Consider the following 20888-nt stretch of genomic DNA (forward strand, 5'->3'; position numbering starts at 1 on the left):
AAAATCATTAACATGGAAGACTTATTGGCTTGTGTGGTGCAATTGCAACAACAACCATACCAAGTGGAAGTAATGTTGAAGAAGTCTGAAAATACTTCGGGTTCGTTCTCGTCAGACGGCGTAGCAAACTCAATTGGATAATTTATTTATAACCCAGAAGAAGGTACTACTTTTTCTGCATATTTTAGAAGATACGAAGAAATCTTCAAAGAAGAAAGTAAAAATTGGAATGACGAGAAGGTGCGACTACTTCTAAGAAAGTTATCCCCAGCCGAACACGAAATATACTGTAATTATATTCTGTCGAAGAAACCAAGTGAGATTTATTTCGATGAAACAATTAATTTGTTATCGAGAATTTTCAGTGAAAGATGTTCCCTGTTCATTACTCGTTGGTAGTGTTTAAATTTAGTTAAAAAAGATGACAGAGATTTCGTCACCTATGCTGGGGTCGTTAACAGAAAGTGTGAAAAACTCAAATTAAATGAAGTAACCATGTATTTGTTCAAATGTCTCATTTTTGTCCAAGGGTTAACTGCAAGAAAAGATGCTGATATACGTTCCCATATATTAACAAAATTAAAACAGGACCAAAAATTAATTCTACAGGCAGTGGCTGAAGAATGCCAGAGGATTATAAATCTAAGATATTATGCGGATAAAATTGAAGGAAAAGGTTGGTCTCAGATACATGCGTGTCGACTCGAAACGGATAAGAAAAAGGGAAAACGAACGTCAAGACCTAATCCATGCTATGGGTGCGGTGGTTTACATTTTAGAAGTAATTGTCCTTTAAAAATCGTAAATGTTTTGAGTGTGGTAACAGTGGAATTTCTACACGAACTTTTCGCTAGGGAAGACGGAGTAGTAACAAAATGAATTGGCAAAATGACATACATGATTAGAGGCGAAAAATGGGAACATAAAAGACATTTAAACCAGCTAAAAATTAAAAAAATACGGAGACACCCATGGAAGTGTTGTACGACACTTTTGATGTTCCAACGTCACAAGAAATCGAACCTAGTCGTCGTAGCAGCACAGGAAAGAGAAAGCAAATAGAACGGTTGGAAATAGTGCCTAAACGGAAGAAATATTAAATTTTTCTCGGAAGAAAATCTCAAAAAGGAAGAATGAAAGAAAAATAAATAAATCGCAGGAGTAGCTGTGTGGTAAGTAGCTCGTTTACCAACCACATGGTTCAGGGTTCAGTCCCACTGCGTGGCACCTTGGGCAAGTGTCTTCTACTATAGCCTCGGGCTGACCAAAGCCTTGTGAGTGGATTTGGTAGACGGAAACTGAAAGAAGCCCGTCGTATATATTTGTGTGTCTGTGTTTGTCCCCCCAACATAGCTTTACAACCGATGCTGGTGTGTTTACGTCCCCGTAACTTCGTGGTTCGGCAAAAGAGACCGATAGAATAGGTACTAGGCTTACAAAGAATAAGTTCTGGGGTCGATTTGCTCGACTAAAGGCGGCGCTCCAGCATGGCCCATAGTCAAATGACTGAAACAAGTAAAAGAGTAAAAGAGAGTAAAGAGAAAATAATATTAATTTCCAACGGAAGTCAATCTCAAAGGGGGAGATGTTGTGGCGAGAGTCATTGACACCCCTAGGGGATTGGAAGACAAGACTAGCCGAACTCTTATAAAGAGTAGCGTATTGATTGAGACAGAGGTCGTTGAGACGGCGTTTTGGCGTCTCGCAAACTACATCGTGTGAACACATTGATTTTTACCTTTGCATCGTTAAATTATATATCCAACGTTTGTCAAGGATATAAACGTTTGGCAACCAAGATTTCCATAATTAAAGTTTATTGAAAATTTTGAAATTTGATACACTAATGTAGTTTTCCAAGCTGAATTGCTGGAATTATTTCACTTTCTCTAGAAAAATTTTTTTAAAGAAGTTATAGAGGCTTAAAGTTTGATCATTTTCACCCAAAGCTGTAACGGGGTAATTTGGGATTAAATTTCTATAACAAGAGGTGTGAAACGGATGAAATCCATAGATGGGAAACTTAAGTGAGTATAAGGCTAATCAAAGACAAAGGCTTTAATGGACATCAACTTCTAAAACATTGCTTTCGCTCAAATTTTGAAATGGGAGAAACTTTCATATTTTTAATTTGTTCTTTCTTCCTATTTCTTTTCTTTTAATCAATTTATTTTTTCATATAGACGTTGTTTTCAATCGTTTTCTAAGTTGAAAAGTCAACTCTTTCGCATAGTTATTTTTCAATGTTGAGTCACAGATTGGTAACTTTTTGTTTAACGGAAGAAAAATTGAACTGATATCATTCACTGAATGAATGTATTCTTTATATAACAGAATTAATGTCAAATAAAGATCACAGTAAATTAGATTTACAGAAAAAAAAAAGGAGACTAGTTTCCAAAATTAGAGTTATTTCCCTTAATTGCAGTACATTTACTTAAAGCAGACGATTATATAATTTTTATAATTAAATATATTATTAAATATAGTTTTTATACATAAAATTTTTAATGTAATTGAATCTTTATTTGAATAATTAAGATATTTGACGAAATTTTCAGTATGCAATGGATGATTTAGGCAATATTTAGTTTCGATAATATTACATTGTTTAAAAAAAAAATTAAATGAAATTCTTCTTGAATTATATAAAGGACAAATATCTTAATAAGAAGCAAAAAAATATTAGCAATTAAAATTCTGGTTTGAATTATATTTCATAGTTCTTGATATAGTCTTATATGATTAATCCCAGTTACACATTCCTGCACGGAACTTCGAAAGAGTGCATCACGTGAAGATATTCCCCTCTGTCGGCATGGCTGTCCGCTTAGGCTCACAGAGCTTGTGGACTAACTTTCGTAAAATAGATAACAACTATCTGCAGAAAAATTACTTTCTGTTTAGAAAGATCGATACAGTGCAGAAAGTCAATCATGCCAAATATTGGAAAGGTCGCAGTTCAAATCACTTCAGTAAGAAGATATTCAATCGTGTTTCCTGTGTTGCTGGGGTCACATCGTTGATATGTGCTTCCTATTACCGTTATGTGTGCGACGATACATTCAATAATATACCAAATGTGCTCGCAGCGAAAGAGAAAGGTTTTCCTCAGTTCAAAATTTCCAGATCGGTATGTAAATAATCTTTCTCTTTAGAATGTATTTAAAAATAACGTGTATGTATTTATGATTTATGCACTTACATTCACACATTTATACACACCATCATTCCTACGCTCATCTAATATTAAAACACATGAATACATAACATTAACGCATGCAAAGAACAATAAGTATACCATATATATATTATACTCTTGATTCTTTTTCAGAGCTAATTAAAAGTGAAAAGCGAAGTGTTATACAATTTTTATCCTTGAGTTTTGAAAGTCAAACATGACACTTTAACTCTTTTAAGCATGACCAGAAAACCTTTGCAGCCAAAGTGTAAATAATTGTGACATTTATGTAAATAAATGCTATTGTCATTATCGTCTTTCATACATTTCTTATCTATTTGTTTGTTTATATGGCATCTTTAAGCCTTTATATTTCTGCTGTAACAGTGATTGTAGTCATAAATTGGTTATATAACTTGTCAAATATATTCGTATATCTGAATCAATTCACTGCTAAACGAAGAAAATCAGGCCTATATAATTCTATCAATATCGAATCTCGTTTTCCAGCTAATTAAAATTAGATAAATGATTTACACGTTGATATTCACGCATTCCTATTCTTCATGGAAACGAAATTCATTACAAATAATCTGATAAGTGTTATTAAACTTTCCACATGACATAGTATTGAATGAAACGTTTTCTAAAACTTCTTCATGAAACAATCGTCTACCTAAATTGAAACGGAAAAAGTGGGGTGGAATTATTTTGTCCCATTCTTTCGTATTCAAACGTCCTTGACCTCTGGTGCTAAACGAGATCGATGTCACATTAAGCAATCATTATTCAGCTAAATTATGACATTAAATTCCCAGATATAACAACAGGTCTTGATCCAAAAAATGTTTTGTCATCTGATAGTGTTGACGTATAACATTATGTAGGGTTAGTTGTGGTTATTTCACATAGGGTCGTGGTAGATTGCATAGTTCTTGATGAGAAATCTAAAACTGATCCGTGGATATTACAGTAACAGTAGGGTAGCTAGGAATGAGGGAAGTCCATCCTAATCGACGCTTTTATGGGGTCAGCACTTTTAGGACAGCTATATAAACCTGAGTAGACTGTATTGCCAAGAACTGGGGGCGGAGAGCTCAAAATTAAGGGCTGCCATGGGTGGTACACACTCCGGCTATGCCACTATACAGTAATTGTGGGATGAAATGAAAACAATAAAATATATTGGTTTCAAATTTTGGCACAAGACCAGCAAGTTCAGGGGAGACCCCAGTGATCAACTGGTACTTCTTTTATTAACCCCAAAAAGATAAAAGGCAAAGTTGAACTCAAAACATAAAGACGAATGAAATGCTGCCAAGCATTTTGCTTGATATATTAATCACACATTTATTTCCCTTGGTTCAATTTTGTTTGTTATGCCAAAACAAAGAGCTCTCCTACTTCTTCCCAGCAGATTACTTATTAAAATCTGAACAAAATTATACTCGGTACAACTCAAAGTTGATGGCCCAGCATTTATAAAACTAGGATGTCAATGCAGTGTGGATTATGAATAAATATATGATGTTAACCCTTTTATTACCATATTTTTGTTGAAATACACTGCTCTTGTTTCACTTAATTTTGAAAATTATGAATAATTTAGTAAAATAACTTTGTCATTAATGAACTTGTCTGTGGAACAAATTGACATGAAATTTTTATGGAAGATTTTAATTTATATTTCTTTAAAACATGAAATAAGTTTCCTAGAACCTGGTACAGTGTCAGATGGGTTGGTCAAAAAGATTAATTATATTGTATGTATTTAGCCTTGCTGTGATATTAGATCTATAAGGGTGTGTATGCTTGACACCCTTGGAATGAAGCTTGGACTAATTGGTTCCACTTTCTTCAAAGCTCATCAGGACTCGCTTATCTCTCCCTCTCAAGATGTCACGGTACCATTAAACAAATAAGCTTTTCTAGGTACAGTTTTGTTTATATTTTAATGAATAGTCTTCTACTATAATATTTTGACATCTTGGGAAAAAGAGTGTTAATACAGCATGAGATGTAGACACATAGTCATATCTCTATATACTTAGACTCACTGTGCAATGACAAGGCCTGCGGGGTTTTAGACCGTTGCCAGTACCGCCTGACTGGCCTTCATAGGATTTTCGAGCGAGATCGTTGCCAGTGCCCCTGGCACATAAAATACACCATTTTGAGCGTGGCCGTTGCCGTTGCCAGTACCGCCTGACTGGCCTTAGTGCGGGTGACACGTAAAAGCACCCACTACACTCTCTGAGTGGTTGGCGTTAGGAAGGGCATCCAGCTGTAGAAACTCTGCCAAATCAGATTGGAGCCTGGTGTTGCCATCTGGTTTCACCAGTCCTCAGTCAAATCGTCCAACCCATGTTAGCATGGAAAGCGGACGTTAAACGATGATGATGATGGGTGAGAATCAAACTATCTGAATTTGCTATTCTTATAGATGATGATATCTAGTTTTATTTTCTTGAGTTCATATTTTACAATTGCTATCATAATTGTCAATATTGCACTGAAATACAGCTTTACATTTCTGAGATATAATAAATAAACACTTTCTCAAATATGTATGCTGTTGCTATCACGCAATGGTACATAAATACTGTACACACAATAACTGTATTTGGAAACTTATGTTTTGCATTTGTATTCTTTTATTCTATTGCACATTACTAGTTATTGCTGATCATTTCTCACTGTGTCTGTTGTTGCCTTGCTATTCTTTATTACCATTCAATAAATATAATCTGCTACCAAAGATACAGACTCACCTATCAATCCACCACTAACTCCCTTTTCTTTCATATTTAATATTCTTACTCTACAAAGCATGTCCAAATGATTAGACTATTTTTATTCCTTCTATGATACTTTCATATATTTCAGTTTATTCATTGGTGATTAGTGTCTAAATTTTGGGTGGAACCTGACTTAACACTGCTGTCTGTCTTTATGACAGCTAATTGGTTGTGTTGTTAGAGTGTTGGACAGAACGCCTCACAGTATTTGTTGTAACCCTTTGGGTTCAAATCCTGCTGTGCTTAACTTAGCATGTTATCCTTTCAGGGTCAATAAAAGAGTATCAATCCAGAGTGACAGTCTAGTTGAACTGTTAGTGCAGGACAGAATGCCTTGCAGTATCTTTACATTCTGACAGCAACACCTGTAACAACACTGGTGCCAGGCTGTATCGGTCCAAGTTAGTGGTCTTTCTCTTAGATAAACATCAGTGGTGTGGAGAGGGGAAACTGGTATGCATGGGTAATTGTGAGTCTTATTCCAAAAATCTCGCCCAAGTCCACATATATATAATTAGGTGTGATGCAGAGCCAACGTTGACTGACTGAGGTCTTGCCTGGCCTTTGGAGTAGATTATGTTGCAACCATTCAGACCAAGTCTCTGTCTAAGTTATAACTCCTAAGTTATGTTTTCTTCTCTTCCTACTTGTTTTTGAGATCCTACAAAACCAAGCCATGTCCTCAGAAATGTTGTTAGCAATAAGAAAAGGAAAGTCATCTGCTGTTCACTAAAAGTCATGCAATATCATTGTTGTTTTTAATTATGTTGTCTTAGATTTTTCTTCATTTTAATTCTGATTTCTTCACTATTTATAATTCAGAATTACACCTTTATTCTTTTTACATTTGGTTGTTGTTCAGCAATGTCTAGCACTTTTAATTCTTATATATGTTCTTTCCTTTTCACCAGATAAAGAGCAAACATCATCCACTTGATGTGAAACTAACACTTTTCCAATACCAAACATGCCCATTCTGTTGTAAAGTTCGAGCCATGCTAGATTACCGAGGTTATTCATATGATGTTGTTGAAGTTAACTCTATTTGGAGAACACAGATCAAATGGTCAAAATATAAAAAAGTTCCAATACTTGTATGTGAAGGTATTGGAGAAGATAATTATTTGGTAAGTTAATTAAATATAATTTGCTAATAAGTTAAAATTCTAATAACATAATTGCTGTATAACCGAAAGCAGCCTTTGGCAAAGCTTTTTGGGCAGAGGCCTTATGAATAAAGTTTAATGTTCTACATACCATCAGCTGTCAGCTTAGTCCCTTTATCATTAAATATATATCGTGTGTGTGTATGTGTAACATCAGTATAAATAGTTAGGTTACTAATGATTGCAGAGATGTGGGGGGGGGGGTTATGATACAATAACATTCTATCTTGATAAAATGATGTCCTTCAATTTCTTGATGCATTGGAAATTGGGATGCATGTTAGCACACTGAATCATTCTAATTATCAGAAAAGAAAAATTTTAAAAACAACATCAATTTTGTAAGGTTATTTATATTTAGCGGGGTGGGTGCTCTGAAAGTGTAGCTGCTAGAATAAGAATAGCCTGGGCAAAGTTGAGAGAGCTCCTACCTCTGCTGGTGACAAAGGGCTTCTCGCTCAGAGTAAAAGGCAGACTGTATGATGCATGTGTACGAACAGCCATGTTACATGGCAGTGAAACATGGGCCGTGATTTCTGAAGACATGCGTAAGCTTGCAAGGAACAAAGCCAGTATGCTCCGCTGGATGTGTAATGTCAGTGTGCATACTCGACAGAGTATAAGTGCCTTGAGAGAAAAGTTGGACCTAAGAAGCATCAGATGTGGTATGCAAGAGAGACGACTGCGCTGGTATGGTCATGTGGTATGAATGGATGAGGATAGCTGTGTGAAAAAGTGTCACACCCTAGCGGTTGAGGGAAACTGTGGAAGAGGTAGACCCAGGAAGACCTGGGGTGAGGTGATGAGGCACAACCTTCGAACATTAGGCCTCACTGAGGCAAGGACTAGTGACCGAGACCTTTGGAAATATGCTGTGCTTGAGAAGACCCGGCAAGCCAAATGAGACCCTAACCCGTGGCCTATGCCAGTGGTGTAATCAGCCCACTTAGGCATACCTTTCTTTCGTTGGACACTAAACTCTGCTTGTGAAGACCTGTTGAGGCAAGTGAAATCGAAATCAAATTCGATGGCATCCGTGCTAGTGGAGTGCTAAGAGCAGCATCCAGGCGTGATTGTTGCCAGGGCCACTGACTGGCCCCCATGCTGGTGGCATGTAAAAAGCACCATTCAAACGTGATCGTTACCAGCATTGCCTTACTGGCACTTGTGCCGGTGGTAGGTGGAAAACAACATTCGAGCAAGGGCGTTGCCAGTGCCGCTAGACTGGCTCCTGTGCAGGTGACACATAAAAGCATCATTTGAGTGTGGTTGTTGCCAGTACCGCCTGACTGGCCCTCGTGCTGGTGGCACCTAAAAGCACCCATTACACTCTCGGAATGGTTGGCGTTAGGAAGGGCATCCAGCTGTAGAAACTCTGCCAGATTAGATTGGAGCCTGGTGCAGCCATCTCGCTCACCAGACCCCAGTCAAAACCTTCCAACCCATGCCAGCATGGAAAGCGGGCGTTAAACGATGATGATGATGATATACAACATATTCCTGGTACATATTTTATCAATTCCAGAAGGAGGAAAAGGAAAGCTAATATGTCAAGGTTTGGAGTCTTGATCAAGGAAGATAAATCGGATCTTTTTTAAAACGGGGGCCACATTTTTCATTAATGTTTTACGTAGTGTTTTTGGTACCGAAAGACTTTCAAACTTCGTATACTTATCTATTTTGTGTTATAGAACAGAAAAATATTTTTGTATTCGAATTTATTTCATGTAAAAAATTGTCTTATTTCGATAATTTCAACCAATCACTGACGTCCATTCAGCCGATATACATTAAGTGCCGACTACATAAACAAACGATTCTTCGTTTTATTTGCTTTTTTTCATTTTAAATTTGCTTTAACCCTAACCCTAACCCTAGGGTTAGGGTTAGAGTTAGGGTTAGGGTTAGGGTTAATTGTTTCAGAATCGTTTGTTTATGTAGTCGGCACTTAATGTATATCGGCTGAATGGACGTCAGTGATTGGTTGAAATTACAGAAATACAACAACTTTAACATGGAATAATTTATGGATTTTTTTTTTTTTTAAGAAGACTAAGAGAAAAAGATGTTTTATATGACACATTCTACCAGTGTTCCAAGTTTCAAAGTGTTTCGTTAATGAAAAATGTGGCCCCCGTTTTAAAAAAGATCCGATAAATCTAAAGTATAATGCATTTAATTTGAAATTTGACTGCTTTAACTATCTCCAAGACAGTTAAAAAGTTCACTTCACAATCTTGAGGCCTTGGGTTCAATCCCACTACATGACATCTTGAGAAAGTGTCTTTTACTGTAGCCTCAAGTTTTAGAATTAGGTAGATAGAAATTGTGTAGAAATACCAGATAGACTGTACATGTAATCCAGAGATCTAGCCTTGTTTTACACAATATGAAGGCTGATTCTGCGTAAGGATTATGTCAACGGTGCACATGTCTAGACTATTCAGCCATTATGTCTTAATATAAATAATTAGGTTGTTCAGTTGATTGAACGACTGAATGCTCCTTTTTGAAATTGATGGGAGATCCATCATCACCATGATTTTATTCATCATCGTTGTTTAACGTCCGCTTTCCATGCTAGCATGGGTTGGACGATTTGACTGAGGACTGGTGAAACCAGATAGCTACACCAGGCTCCAATCTGATTTGGCAGAGTTTCTACAGCTGGATGCCCTTCCTAATGCCAACCACTCCGAGAGTGTAGTGGGTGCTTTTACGTGCCACCGGCATGAGGGCCGGTCAGGCGGTACTGGCCACGGCTACACTCAAAATTGTGTATTTTACATGCCACCTGCACTGGAGCCAGTTGGGCGGCACTGGTAACGATTTCACTCGAAAGTCTTTACACATGCCATCCGGCACAAGTGCCAGGGAGGCGATGCTGGGCACAGGTGCCATCATGATTTTACTTTCGCTTGCCCCAACAGGTCTTCGCAAGCGGAGTTTAGTGTCCAATGAAGGAAGGTACACATAAGTGGGTTGGCTGAGGCCTTAGATTTAGGTCTCACTTGGCTTGCCGGGTCTTCTCACGCACAGCATATTTCCAGAGGTCTCGGTCAGAAGTCATCGCCTCGGTGAGGCCCAATGTTCGAAGGTGGCAGTGGCTACGTGGCAGTGAAACATGAGCCATGACTGTTGAGGACATATGTAGGCTTGAAAGAAATGAAGCTAGTATGATCTGCTAGATGTGTAAAGTCAGTGTGCATACATGACAGGGTGTAAGCGTCCTGAGAGAAATGTTGGACATAAGAAGCATCAGATGTGGTGTGCAAGAGAGACAACTGTGCTGGTATGGTCATGTGCTGCATATGGATGAGGAGAGCTGTGTGAAGAAGTGTCACATCCTAACAGTGGAAGGAACCCGTAGAAGAGGGAGACCCAGGAAGACATGGGATGAGGTGGTGAAACACAACCCTCGAATGTTGGGTCTCACTAAGGTGATGACAAGAGACCAAGACGTTTGGAGATATGCTGTGATTGAGAAGATCTGGCAAATAAAGTGAGATCACAGACATGGCCAATTCTAGAGTCGCATAACCATTCAAGCGTGGGTTGATGCCAGTGCAGCCTGACTGGCTCCCATGCTGGTGGCATGTAAAAAGTACCCACTACACTCTCAGAGTGGTTGGTGTTAGGAAGGCCATCCAGCTGTAGAAACATTGCCAGATTGGACTGGAGCCTGGCACAGCCTACCGGTTTGCCAGTCCTCATTGAAACCCATGTCCAACCCATGCCAGCATGGAAAACAGACGTTAAATGATGATGATGACATGAAATATATATTCATCACCATCATCATTTAACATCTGTCTTCCATGGTGGCATGGGTTGGATGGTTTGACAGGAGCTGGACAGCTGGAGATCTGCACCAGGTTCCATTTGTCTGTTTTGACATGGTTTCTATAGCTGGGTGTTCTTCCTAACACCAACCATTTTACAGAGTGTACTGAGTGCTTATTATGTGGCACACTGATGCCAGCAGGATTGCCAAGTGACTTGTGAGATGAAGACAGCTGTGTTCGGTGAGCGGTTCAAGGGATAGGGATAGGTGTCTTACTATGGAGGAGATACTCGGCTACTCCAATTTGAAAAGAGAGGAAAGGAAGGAGAGACAGAGTTAGAGAGAAAGGTAGATTGACAGTTAGAGAGAGAGAGAGAAAAATAAATGTAGAGCAGGGGGAGTATAAGTGGTACAAAGGGGATAGAGGGGTATGTTCCATGAGAGTGTCAAGGGAGATGTTTTGAGATGGGGAAGAGGTAACTGCAGCAAGTAATGGTGTGAGAGAGAGAGAGAGAGAGGAATGTAAAATATATGGAAGATGTCTTTAAATGTGCTGTAAGTCATCATAATTCATTTAATTTACTTTCTGCTGCTTATTTGTATGAAATGATTTTCCATTTGATATACATTTTAGAATGGTTCTGTTGATATAAAAACAATGTATTAAGGTAATTTTCCTTTGAAGCAGAGTATACGTAAAGTTATCCACAAATAATTTTGGTTAGTTATATATTTTGAAAATATTGAAATAAAATTCTCTACTTTACATTGTTATTGGTGAAGATTTGATATTTCATACATTAAGAACCATTTGATCAATTTGAAAGATTACTGTGTTAGTTTCTTTATAAATCTGAGCATTAATTATTTGTATGGAATGCTCTAAATCTTATGATTATGTTTTTAATAAATATTTTTAAAATTTCTTTTCTAGCAAATTAATGACTCATCTGTTGTGATGAGTTTATTTGAATCACATTTATGGGACAACTCACAGTCAATAGAAAAACTACTAACATATTTCCCTGCAATTGAATCAAAAGATACGAGAGGCAAAACTGTATATGAATTTCCTAATAAATATTTTATCATGTTTCAAGAAGGTACACCTTATGCTAACGAGCAATTTCTCAAGTAAGTTCATTTGAATGTGGTTTCATCAAATTTGGTTTGTGAAATATTTTTGTTTTTTAGAAATCCATTTGCAGAGTTGTTGGAGTGTTGAATGGATCAAATATCTTGTGGTATTTGTTAACTCCCTGTACTGAGTCCAAATCCCACTAAGGTCAACTTTACTTTTCGTCATTTTGGGGTTAATAAAAAATGTACCAATCTAGGATGGTTGATGACAGAATTGTTAGTGAGGTGAGCATGATGTCTTATATTTTTGTTGTCCTGGCTCTCTGCATTCTGGCCAGCAGCACATGGAATGATACTGGTGCCAAAACTGTATTGACTCAAGTTGGTGCCCTTTCCTTTGGATAACAGTGGATTCAAATTTTGGTACAAGGTAAACAATTTTGGAGGTGGAGTTGATTTCATCGACCCCAGTGCTTGGTTGGTACTTATTTATTTTATTGACCTCAAAAGGATGAAAGGCAAAGTTGACCTTGGCTGAATTTGAATTCACAACATAAAGACACATGAAATGCCACAAAGATTTTACCCAGTGTGTTAATAATTCTGCCAGCTGTCTGTCTTTTTCTTTTAGACAACACTAGTGATGTGGAGGAGGGAGATTTGCATGCATGGGTAAAACTTCCAGTCTTTCTCAAAATACCATGCTTAGGATATGTTTGTACAAATGGGTCATTATTCTAGATGTATGGAGTCTCCCATGAAAATTTACATTTCTAAGATTTTAAATATTCTAAGAGAGTTCCAAGTTGGATGATTGTTTAGCACTAGAAATGTAACTTGATATATGGTGAAAAATTGTGGAACAAATGTGAACACAGCATTTTACAAGAGTGTTGATTGAATGTATATACGTTTGTGTGGTGTGCGAGTGCTAGCACAAATGTGTCTGTATGTCTACATAAGAGTACATATATTTATGTGTGTGTATTGTATGCATATATGTATGAAGAAATGATCTAGCTGGAGAGTTTTTAAAATTATGTTGTTCATGTAGAATAGTCTGTTTTGTTCTGTTGATGACAGTGTGTGTATGTTGAATATGTCATGTTCTGTTATAACTTATGTTGGAAGGAATGTGAAACTGTGAGGCTGCTGGTTGTAAGCATGTCACAGCTCTGAAGACTTTGCTATATTACCACAGACTCTATGTTTTGTCATTACGAGCTGTGATAGATCTAAAGTTCAGTGTGACACTGTTAACTCTATGTTGTTGCACTGCTATCTGTGTGTTGGGTTGCCACTGTGAGAACTGTAATGGCTGTGTGCTGGCTAATAATAGCACTGCTGTATGAGCTTGATGGTTGTCATGTCACTGCTATGTGAGATGTAATGATTGTTGTGTCACAGCTGTGTGAAGGCTGTTGTGTTACTGCTGTGTGAGTTGAGGGCTGTTGTGTCAACTACTGCCCAAGCTGTAACGCCTCACATATCACTGTATGTGCTTAATGGCTATCATGTCACCACTGTGTGAGCTGTAATGACTATTCTGCCTCTGTTATCAGCAACTAGATATGCTTGCTGATGTTGTATAATACTGATTGCTGATTGGTTGAAAATACAGTTTTATTTGGCCAGTTGAATTAATCCATAGGCAGGACTTCCCATTGCTGGTACACCAAGAATATAGTTTACCTTTATCAAGAGAGTTCACTACAGGTCATTTAAATAGTAATAGATTTATTTATTATCTTTTTAAAATTGAATTAAAAAATGTTTTTGAATAAAATTAAGACATTCTACATTTTTGAATTTTTTTTTACCTGCTTTTAATTTTGCATATTTTAAATGAATATTTAAATTTCTCTTTGTGTAAATTAGAAAATTACTGTTTTTAAATCTCACAATGTGAGATATTCAGCAACAGTACTTTGTGGTAAAGATTGTTTGCCAACATAACATGGCAGTCCCGGTCTAGGATGAATGTTGCTGTAATTTAGCCCCAGGAGACATTGTCTCCAGCTGGCTATACGATACAATCTGTGTCCTTACATTTTCAAACAAGAGAATCTAGCACGCCCACTCAGCTCAAAACAATATCTGTGTATCACAATTTTCACGATATACAGATATTATAGTAATTTTCTAATTTATAAGTTGGTGACTAGTTGTCACTGTGAAAACTATATATTTTGAACAGGAATTTGGCAGCGCCACCTCTAACCGAACAATTATTCTGTGCTGAGGGAAATAACCTAGAAATCGCGATACACAGATATTGTTTTGAGCTGAGCGGGGGTGCTAGATTCCCTTGTTTGAAAATGTAAGGACACAGAGCGTGTCGTTTAGCCAGCTGGAGATGATGTCTCCTGGGGCTAAATTACAGCAACATTCGCCTGAGACTGGGACTGCCATGTTATGTTGGCAAACAATCTTTACTTTTCTTTCTGTAGTACATTCAGCTATGAATACCATAAGGATTTTATGGAGAGTACTAGGTCTGTCCTAAAAGAAACCAAACATTTTAAAAATCAAGTTTAATCAGATTTTTCTCCTTAGAAATACAACTCAAGTTTTTCCTTCATTTCTTGGCATTTATCTAATTTTGAATTTCAGTTTTAATCTCTTTTAGACATTTCTCAAAAAAAAAAAAAAATCATTTTTGCTTTCATCTTTCCACTCCATTCTATTTATCTTTGACTATTGATTATATTGACAATATAAAATATATATTTCAGAAAGGAACGTAAGTGGCGCAAATGGGTAGATGACCGACTTGTTCATACATTGTCTCCCAATGTTTACCGCACACCTTCTGAAGCTCTTCAGGCTTTTAAATATTTTGAAAACGTTGGTGACTGGAAAAATAATTTCTCAAAGTTTGAGTGTTTCTTTATTGTACATATTGGAGCTGCTGCCATGTATTTTGTTGCCAAGATGTTAAAGAAAAAGTAAGTAGTAACATTTTCAACTTCCATTTTAAAGAGATGCTTTCAGATTTTTGTCAATAAATTAATTTCATTATTGTTTTTCTATTGCTGGTGTGAGTTAGATAAAACTTATTGAGGTAGATTTTTAACAGCTCAATGTTTTGCAAGTAAGGTATTTTTTCATTCCACCAGCCTTTACTTGTTCACTGAACATTTGTTTAATGGAAAAAGTAAACAATGTCACTGTCTTTCACATGGTATAATGTCAACATGTGGAATGGATTATTCATACTTTCACACGCACACCACTGCTCTTTCGATGGCTTTATTCTGGGTTAACTCACAATAATAAAACAGATTTATTTAGAAAATAAAATGAATAAATGCCAAGTAAGTGTGATGTTTAATTTCTGGTGCTTTACTGAATTCTAAAATATGACATATTATTCTGTTTGTCTCAACCTAACGACTGAAGCTCTGTCTAAAGGTCACCACTTGTGTCCTTGTTAAGCTCCAGGTTAACTCTGATGCTATAGAACTATACTAAAAAAGCATTTTCAGCTATGAACATCTCATCAATGTGTCCCTTATGGATACACTGACAAGATGATTATGGGGAATTATTTACTATGACTTGCAAGTGAAGAAACTCATTTGACTTGCAGTCAGTTGTAGAAAGAGTATGGCTATATGGTTGAGAAGTTCACTTCACTAGCAGATGGTTTTGTATTCAATGCTATTGCATGGCACCTTGGGCAAATGTCTTCTACTGTAGCTCCAGATCGACCCAAGTTTTGTGATCAGATTTGGCAGATGGAAAGTAAAAGAAGCTTGTTGTGTGTGTGTGTGTGTGTTTACATTTTCTAAAGTTCATTTCAGAAAATGCAAACAAAATCACATGCACATAGGAAATCGCTGAAATACAAGTGGTGACATTGTTGTCATTTCTCCTGTCAACAAATCAGCTATTCTGTGCCTTCAGAGACATGTGGAATAAGAGATCCTTTAAAAAACATTCAAGGGCATCCAGTATATATTCATCTAACCCAGAGGTTCTCAAACTTTTTGGGCCACTTCCCCCCTCATGGCCACATAATACCCTCAGCGCCCCCACCCCTATTTTTATGTATAAATATTTTATATTTTATTAATTTATATATACTATGAACCATTTGATATTTAATATATTATATAATTTGTATACAATACTATAATTTTATAATAAATTCATAGCATCCCCCAATTGACTGCCTTCCTCCCAACGCCTCCTTTCTCTCTGCCCCTTAGGCACCAGCACCCATCTGGACCATCTCAATGCCCACCGGGAGGCAATAGCACCCACTTTGAGAACCTATGATCTAACCTATGCTACTGTGGGAAAATGGACATAAAACAGACAAATATAAATTTTAACAGAACAATCCAGATTTACTTCTTGTAGCCATGTTGTAACAAAGCATTTATTTGCTTACAGGATCAAGAAAAATATCATATTTATATTGATGGTTTACCTGTGTTGTGTTGTGTTACCTGTCAGTTCTTCTATGATGATCAGGATATAAAAGTTTTTGACTATTTCTTTTGATGAATTATTGCTATATTATACTTGCAGACACAAGCTTCATGATGATGTACGCTTTTCCTTATATGAAGCCTGTCGAGAATGGAACAACGCCTTACAGAAAGAGCCATTCATGGGAGGAAATTCTCCAAATTTAGCAGATTTAGTGAGTATTGTTAATTACATCAGAACTTTGGATTGTATGCTAATTTAATTATAAGTGAGCCATGTTTTCCTATTTTGTGAGTGGAGTGTTTTGATTCAAAGACATTCCTTACATATTTCGCAACACAGGTGTAGCTTAGCTTAATACTTTAGTAACTTTTGTCAACAAAGAGACAAACAGAAAGGCCAGTGGTGCTTTATCTTACAGAATTTTCATAATAGAAGATTAAAGTGGTTAGGTTATATAGCAAAAATGAAATCTCTGGGATTTTCTAGGGAAAAGGTGTAGTTAGTTTATGGTATGGTAACATACTGTGACCTAAGTTCTAAAAGAGGCTTCACAGGATGAGGATGATAAGCTGGAGATCAATGTCAATTAAAAAAACATGATGTGAAGCTGTGGTCCTATGTGCAATAATTATATCAATGGAACAATAATGATTTCTAACATGCACGTCATCATTGTTGTTTTGCACAACTCAGATAATTCATTGGGATAGATTTTTCTGTAGCCAGATGTCCTTCTTATCACCAACTCCCACCTGTTTCCAAGCAAAGTAATATTTTCCCCATGGCTAGACATGTTTTTCATGGAATATTAGAAATGAATGACATTGCCTGTATAACAATGATGTTACTATACAACCAAGCAATACACATACATACATGACAAACTTATTTCAGTTTCTTTCTACCATATCCACTCAGAAAACTTTGGTTGGTGCAAGGCCTATAGTAGAAGTCATTTACCCAAAGTGCTGTGCTGTTGGACTGAACCCAAAGCCATGTGGTTGGAAAGCAAACTTCTTAACCACACACCCATGCCTGTACCCCTATCGTGTCTGGCTAGAAATTTATGGAGAGGGAAAAGCTGGTTTTATCAATCCCCAGTACTTGATGAATAGTTTAGAGTTGGGAAACAAGTTGAGGGAATTTTGAAGGTTAGAATACCCATCAGAAAAACAGGTCTATGATGATACAAACTGGTGTAGAAAATCAGAATGACAATAGATTCAGCTTTGATATAGGAGGAGTGCAAAAACCAGATGATTATGTTTAATGAAGTCACCAAGAAGGATGACTTCAGACAGTAGTGATACACACACACACTCACTACAGCAGAATAAGAGATAGTATGACAGCTGCTGATGTTGGAGGAAAGTTGTAGATATAGATGAACATAGAGGAATGAAGACAAGAGACTGAGCCAGAATCACTGTTAGCTTTTTGTTTGAATGTAAAGTGTGACAGGTCACCAGAGATGGGTTTCAGATTCTGTCTCAGTGAAGAGCAAGATGGTGGAAATAGTTGAGAAGTTTTATTTTCATTTTCTTTCATCTCCAGTGCTTTTGAATAACAATATTTATTTCTCTTTCCAAAATTCTGCCCAAGTGGCCATCGGAACCAGTTCAGTGCATTCTCCTCAGTACACCAGCAAAGCATTAAAGAAAGTAGAATCTTGTAACAAACATTATGTAAATAACAGTACTGTGAATAAATTTTATTCATTAGTTGTTGTTTAAGCAGATGTTGGTCTTATTGAACATACCTGTAATCAAAAGTATTCTATGACCATCTCATCTTTTTCTAAGTCAGACTGCTATTTCCAGCAGAATGAATGGCCATAGAAAGACTCCTTTTTTATTCAGTGTTGTAAAATAATCAGTTTCTAATCTACCTCTTGTTGGTAGTCAAAAATATTCATTTTCTTAAATTCCAACTGTATTCTTACCTGTGAATTATCAATCTTCAATTTAACCCTTTAGCATTTAATCTGGCCATATCTCACTCAAATATTGTTTTTCTTTGTGTTAAAACCAACCAAATCCAACCTCTTACACCTACCCTACAATATCATTCTGAAAATATACAAACACCATTGAAATCTTGATAATGCTTGATTAATTCAAAACAATGTGAATCCGTAAGCAATACATTTGACAAAGAAATCTGAATGCTGAAGGGCTCAAGAAACTGTCGATATTGAAGACAGCTTAAATTAGAAAGCAACTTTTAATTTGAATCTAGATATCTATTATTTTCTTTGTTTTTCTTTTTTATACATTAATTTAAATATTTTTTACTTCAATTTTTCAGTCGGCTTATGGTGTTTTGAGCTCAATTGAAGGTTGTACAGCATTTCAAGACTTGCTTGAAAACACGAAAATAGGTAAATGGTATTATAGAACCAAAGAAGTTGTTACTAATCAGAAAGGAATTGGCTTACATGATCAATTTAGAGGATAACTTTGAAGAAACTAGCTGTTTTCAAAATTTCTGGATTAAACAGACACAGAACTTTTTTTTTTTTTTTTTTTAAATAAAACAAAAAAGTTTAAAAAGAAAAGTTTGTTAATATATTTGATGCTAACATAAACTGTAATTAAGCTTCATTTTCAAACATTTGGCTTGTTTTTCATCCAGAGATAATTTCTCAAATAAAAGGAAAGTGTTATAGCCATAAATTTTTATGTTCTACATTCTAATTACTTGATATATTTCTTTGTAATCTGTTAATGATAGGAACTGATGATATATAATAGCTGAAAGGCTAATATGCTGGATTCCTGGTTCTTGAATTATAATTGCCATGGATATCTTAATCCAGTTTGCTATAATCTTTCAGCTGGAATATAAGACATCTGGTATCTACTTCCTTGAGTTATGTACTTAATACAAGTTAGTCTACATTACTCCTTAAAGAGCATAGGGCCAGTTTCCTGATCTCTCCAGCATACATATCCCTCCTTAGATGGCACACCAATCCATGGCAGGATTACTTATTTTACCAGTTGAGTTGACTGCAGCGATGTGAAATGAAGTGTTTTGCTCAACACAATGCATCGCCCAGTCCAGGAATTGAAACCATAATCTTACAATCACAAATCCAACACCCTAACCACTAAGTCATGTATCTCCACATGCTTAAAATAGCATCATTCAATTATTGTTGTTGTCTAATGTGACAAACTGGTAGAATAAGATAAAATGCTTAGAAGCATTTTTTCCTACTCATTATGTTCCAAGTTCAAATCTTGCCAAGGTTGACTTTGCCTTTCATTTTTTGGAGGTTGATAAAATAAGTATCAGTTGATGTAATCAACTTACCCACTCCTCTAAAACTGCTGGCCGTGTGCCAAAATTTGAAACCATTATTGTGAACTCTAAGGCAGTAAGCTGGCAAAATTGTTGGTGCATCAGGAAAATGTTTAGTGGAATTCCAACTTTTTACATGAAGTTCAAGTTCTGCCATAGTTGACTTTGCCTTTCATCCTTTTGGGGTTGATAAAATAAAGTACCAATCAAGTACAACAGTTAATCTAATTGAATTGTCCCCTGAAATTGCTAGTTTTGTGTTAAAATTAGAAATAATTACTGTTGACTCCATAATTATGGAATCTCCATGACAGTAGATGAAATATTAGAAAGAGAAAACATAATTTCTTGAAATTTTGAATAAAATGCAAGTAAACCTAATGAGCTACCTAGCCCTGGGGTATCTGAATGTAAGCTTCTTATGCTATTGCAGTAACTATGTGTTGGCTTCTGTCTCGATGAAAAATACCTGTGGACACTCAAACTGGCCCACTATCTACGTTATATTCTAACAGCACAGATCTGGCCTCTCATACCAATCCTACAATGCTATTCTAAAACTAAAACAATCACATCATTGAAATTGCAAAGCTATGAGATAATTATAGTAAAGTATTTTAGTTTGGTTTGGAAGATGCTTTCTTAATTTGACCAACTTTTATAACCTGAAAGTAAGAACACTGTTCTGAATGAATTGAGGCTAACATTAATTTAAATCTAATCTTGGTCTTGCTGTTTATCATATACTCGTCCAACCCATGCTAGCATGGAAAGCGGATGTTAAAAAACAATGATGATGATGGTGATCATCATCATCGTTTAACGTCCGCTTTCCATGCTAGCATGGGTTGGACAATTTGACTGAGGACTGGTGAAACCAGATGGCTACACCAAGCTCCAATCTGATTTGGCAGAGTTTCTACAGCTGGATGCCCTTCCTAACGCCAACCACTCCGTGAGTGTAGTGGGTGCTTTTATGTGCCACCGGCACGAAGGCCAGTCAGGCAGTACTGGCAATGGCCATGCTCAAAATGGTGACTTATTTAAATACATTGAATGATCCAAATGTTGCTGGATTTTTCTTCTCGGCTTTACCACCAGATCACTAATATCTACAAAGGTTTTGCTAT

The 20888-nt window shown here is 36.5% G+C and overlaps 1 protein-coding gene across 2 annotated transcripts; it reads left to right on the forward strand.

Moving 5' to 3' along the window:
- The first annotated feature begins 57 nt into the window (after positions 1-57).
- On the forward strand, positions 58-19127 carry LOC106879230 (prostaglandin E synthase 2). 2 transcript variants are annotated; one of them, XM_052965599.1, is made up of 6 exons: positions 58-1172; positions 6891-7106; positions 11864-12063; positions 14745-14957; positions 16549-16663; positions 18760-19127. In XM_052965599.1, exons 2-6 carry the CDS (start codon positions 6975-6977, stop codon positions 18907-18909), a joined length of 810 nt encoding a protein of 269 aa, XP_052821559.1. In that variant the 5' UTR covers positions 58-1172; positions 6891-6974; the 3' UTR covers positions 18910-19127. The 2 variants fall into 2 exon arrangements, with proteins under 2 accessions (XP_052821559.1, XP_014784204.1); XM_014928718.2 differs by lacking the exon at positions 58-1172 and adding an exon at positions 2753-3133.
- The last annotated feature ends 1761 nt before the right edge of the window (positions 19128-20888 follow it).

This window comes from Octopus bimaculoides, chromosome 2 (genome assembly GCF_001194135.2).
Source record: "Octopus bimaculoides isolate UCB-OBI-ISO-001 chromosome 2, ASM119413v2, whole genome shotgun sequence".
NCBI classification, from domain to species: Eukaryota; Metazoa; Mollusca; class Cephalopoda; order Octopoda; family Octopodidae; genus Octopus; species Octopus bimaculoides.

Excerpts from the sequence above, each read along its gene's own strand:
- LOC106879230 (XM_014928718.2), top strand. The coding sequence starts at position 2,819 with ATGGCTGTCCGCTTAGGCTCACAGAGCTTGTGGACTAACTTTCGTAAA. Across the intron at positions 3,134-6,890 it reads AGTTCAAAATTTCCAGATCG|ATAAAGAGCAAACATCATCC; the intron begins GTATGTAAATAA and ends CCTTTTCACCAG. Across the intron at positions 14,958-16,548 it reads GCCAAGATGTTAAAGAAAAA|ACACAAGCTTCATGATGATG; the intron begins GTAAGTAGTAAC and ends TTATACTTGCAG.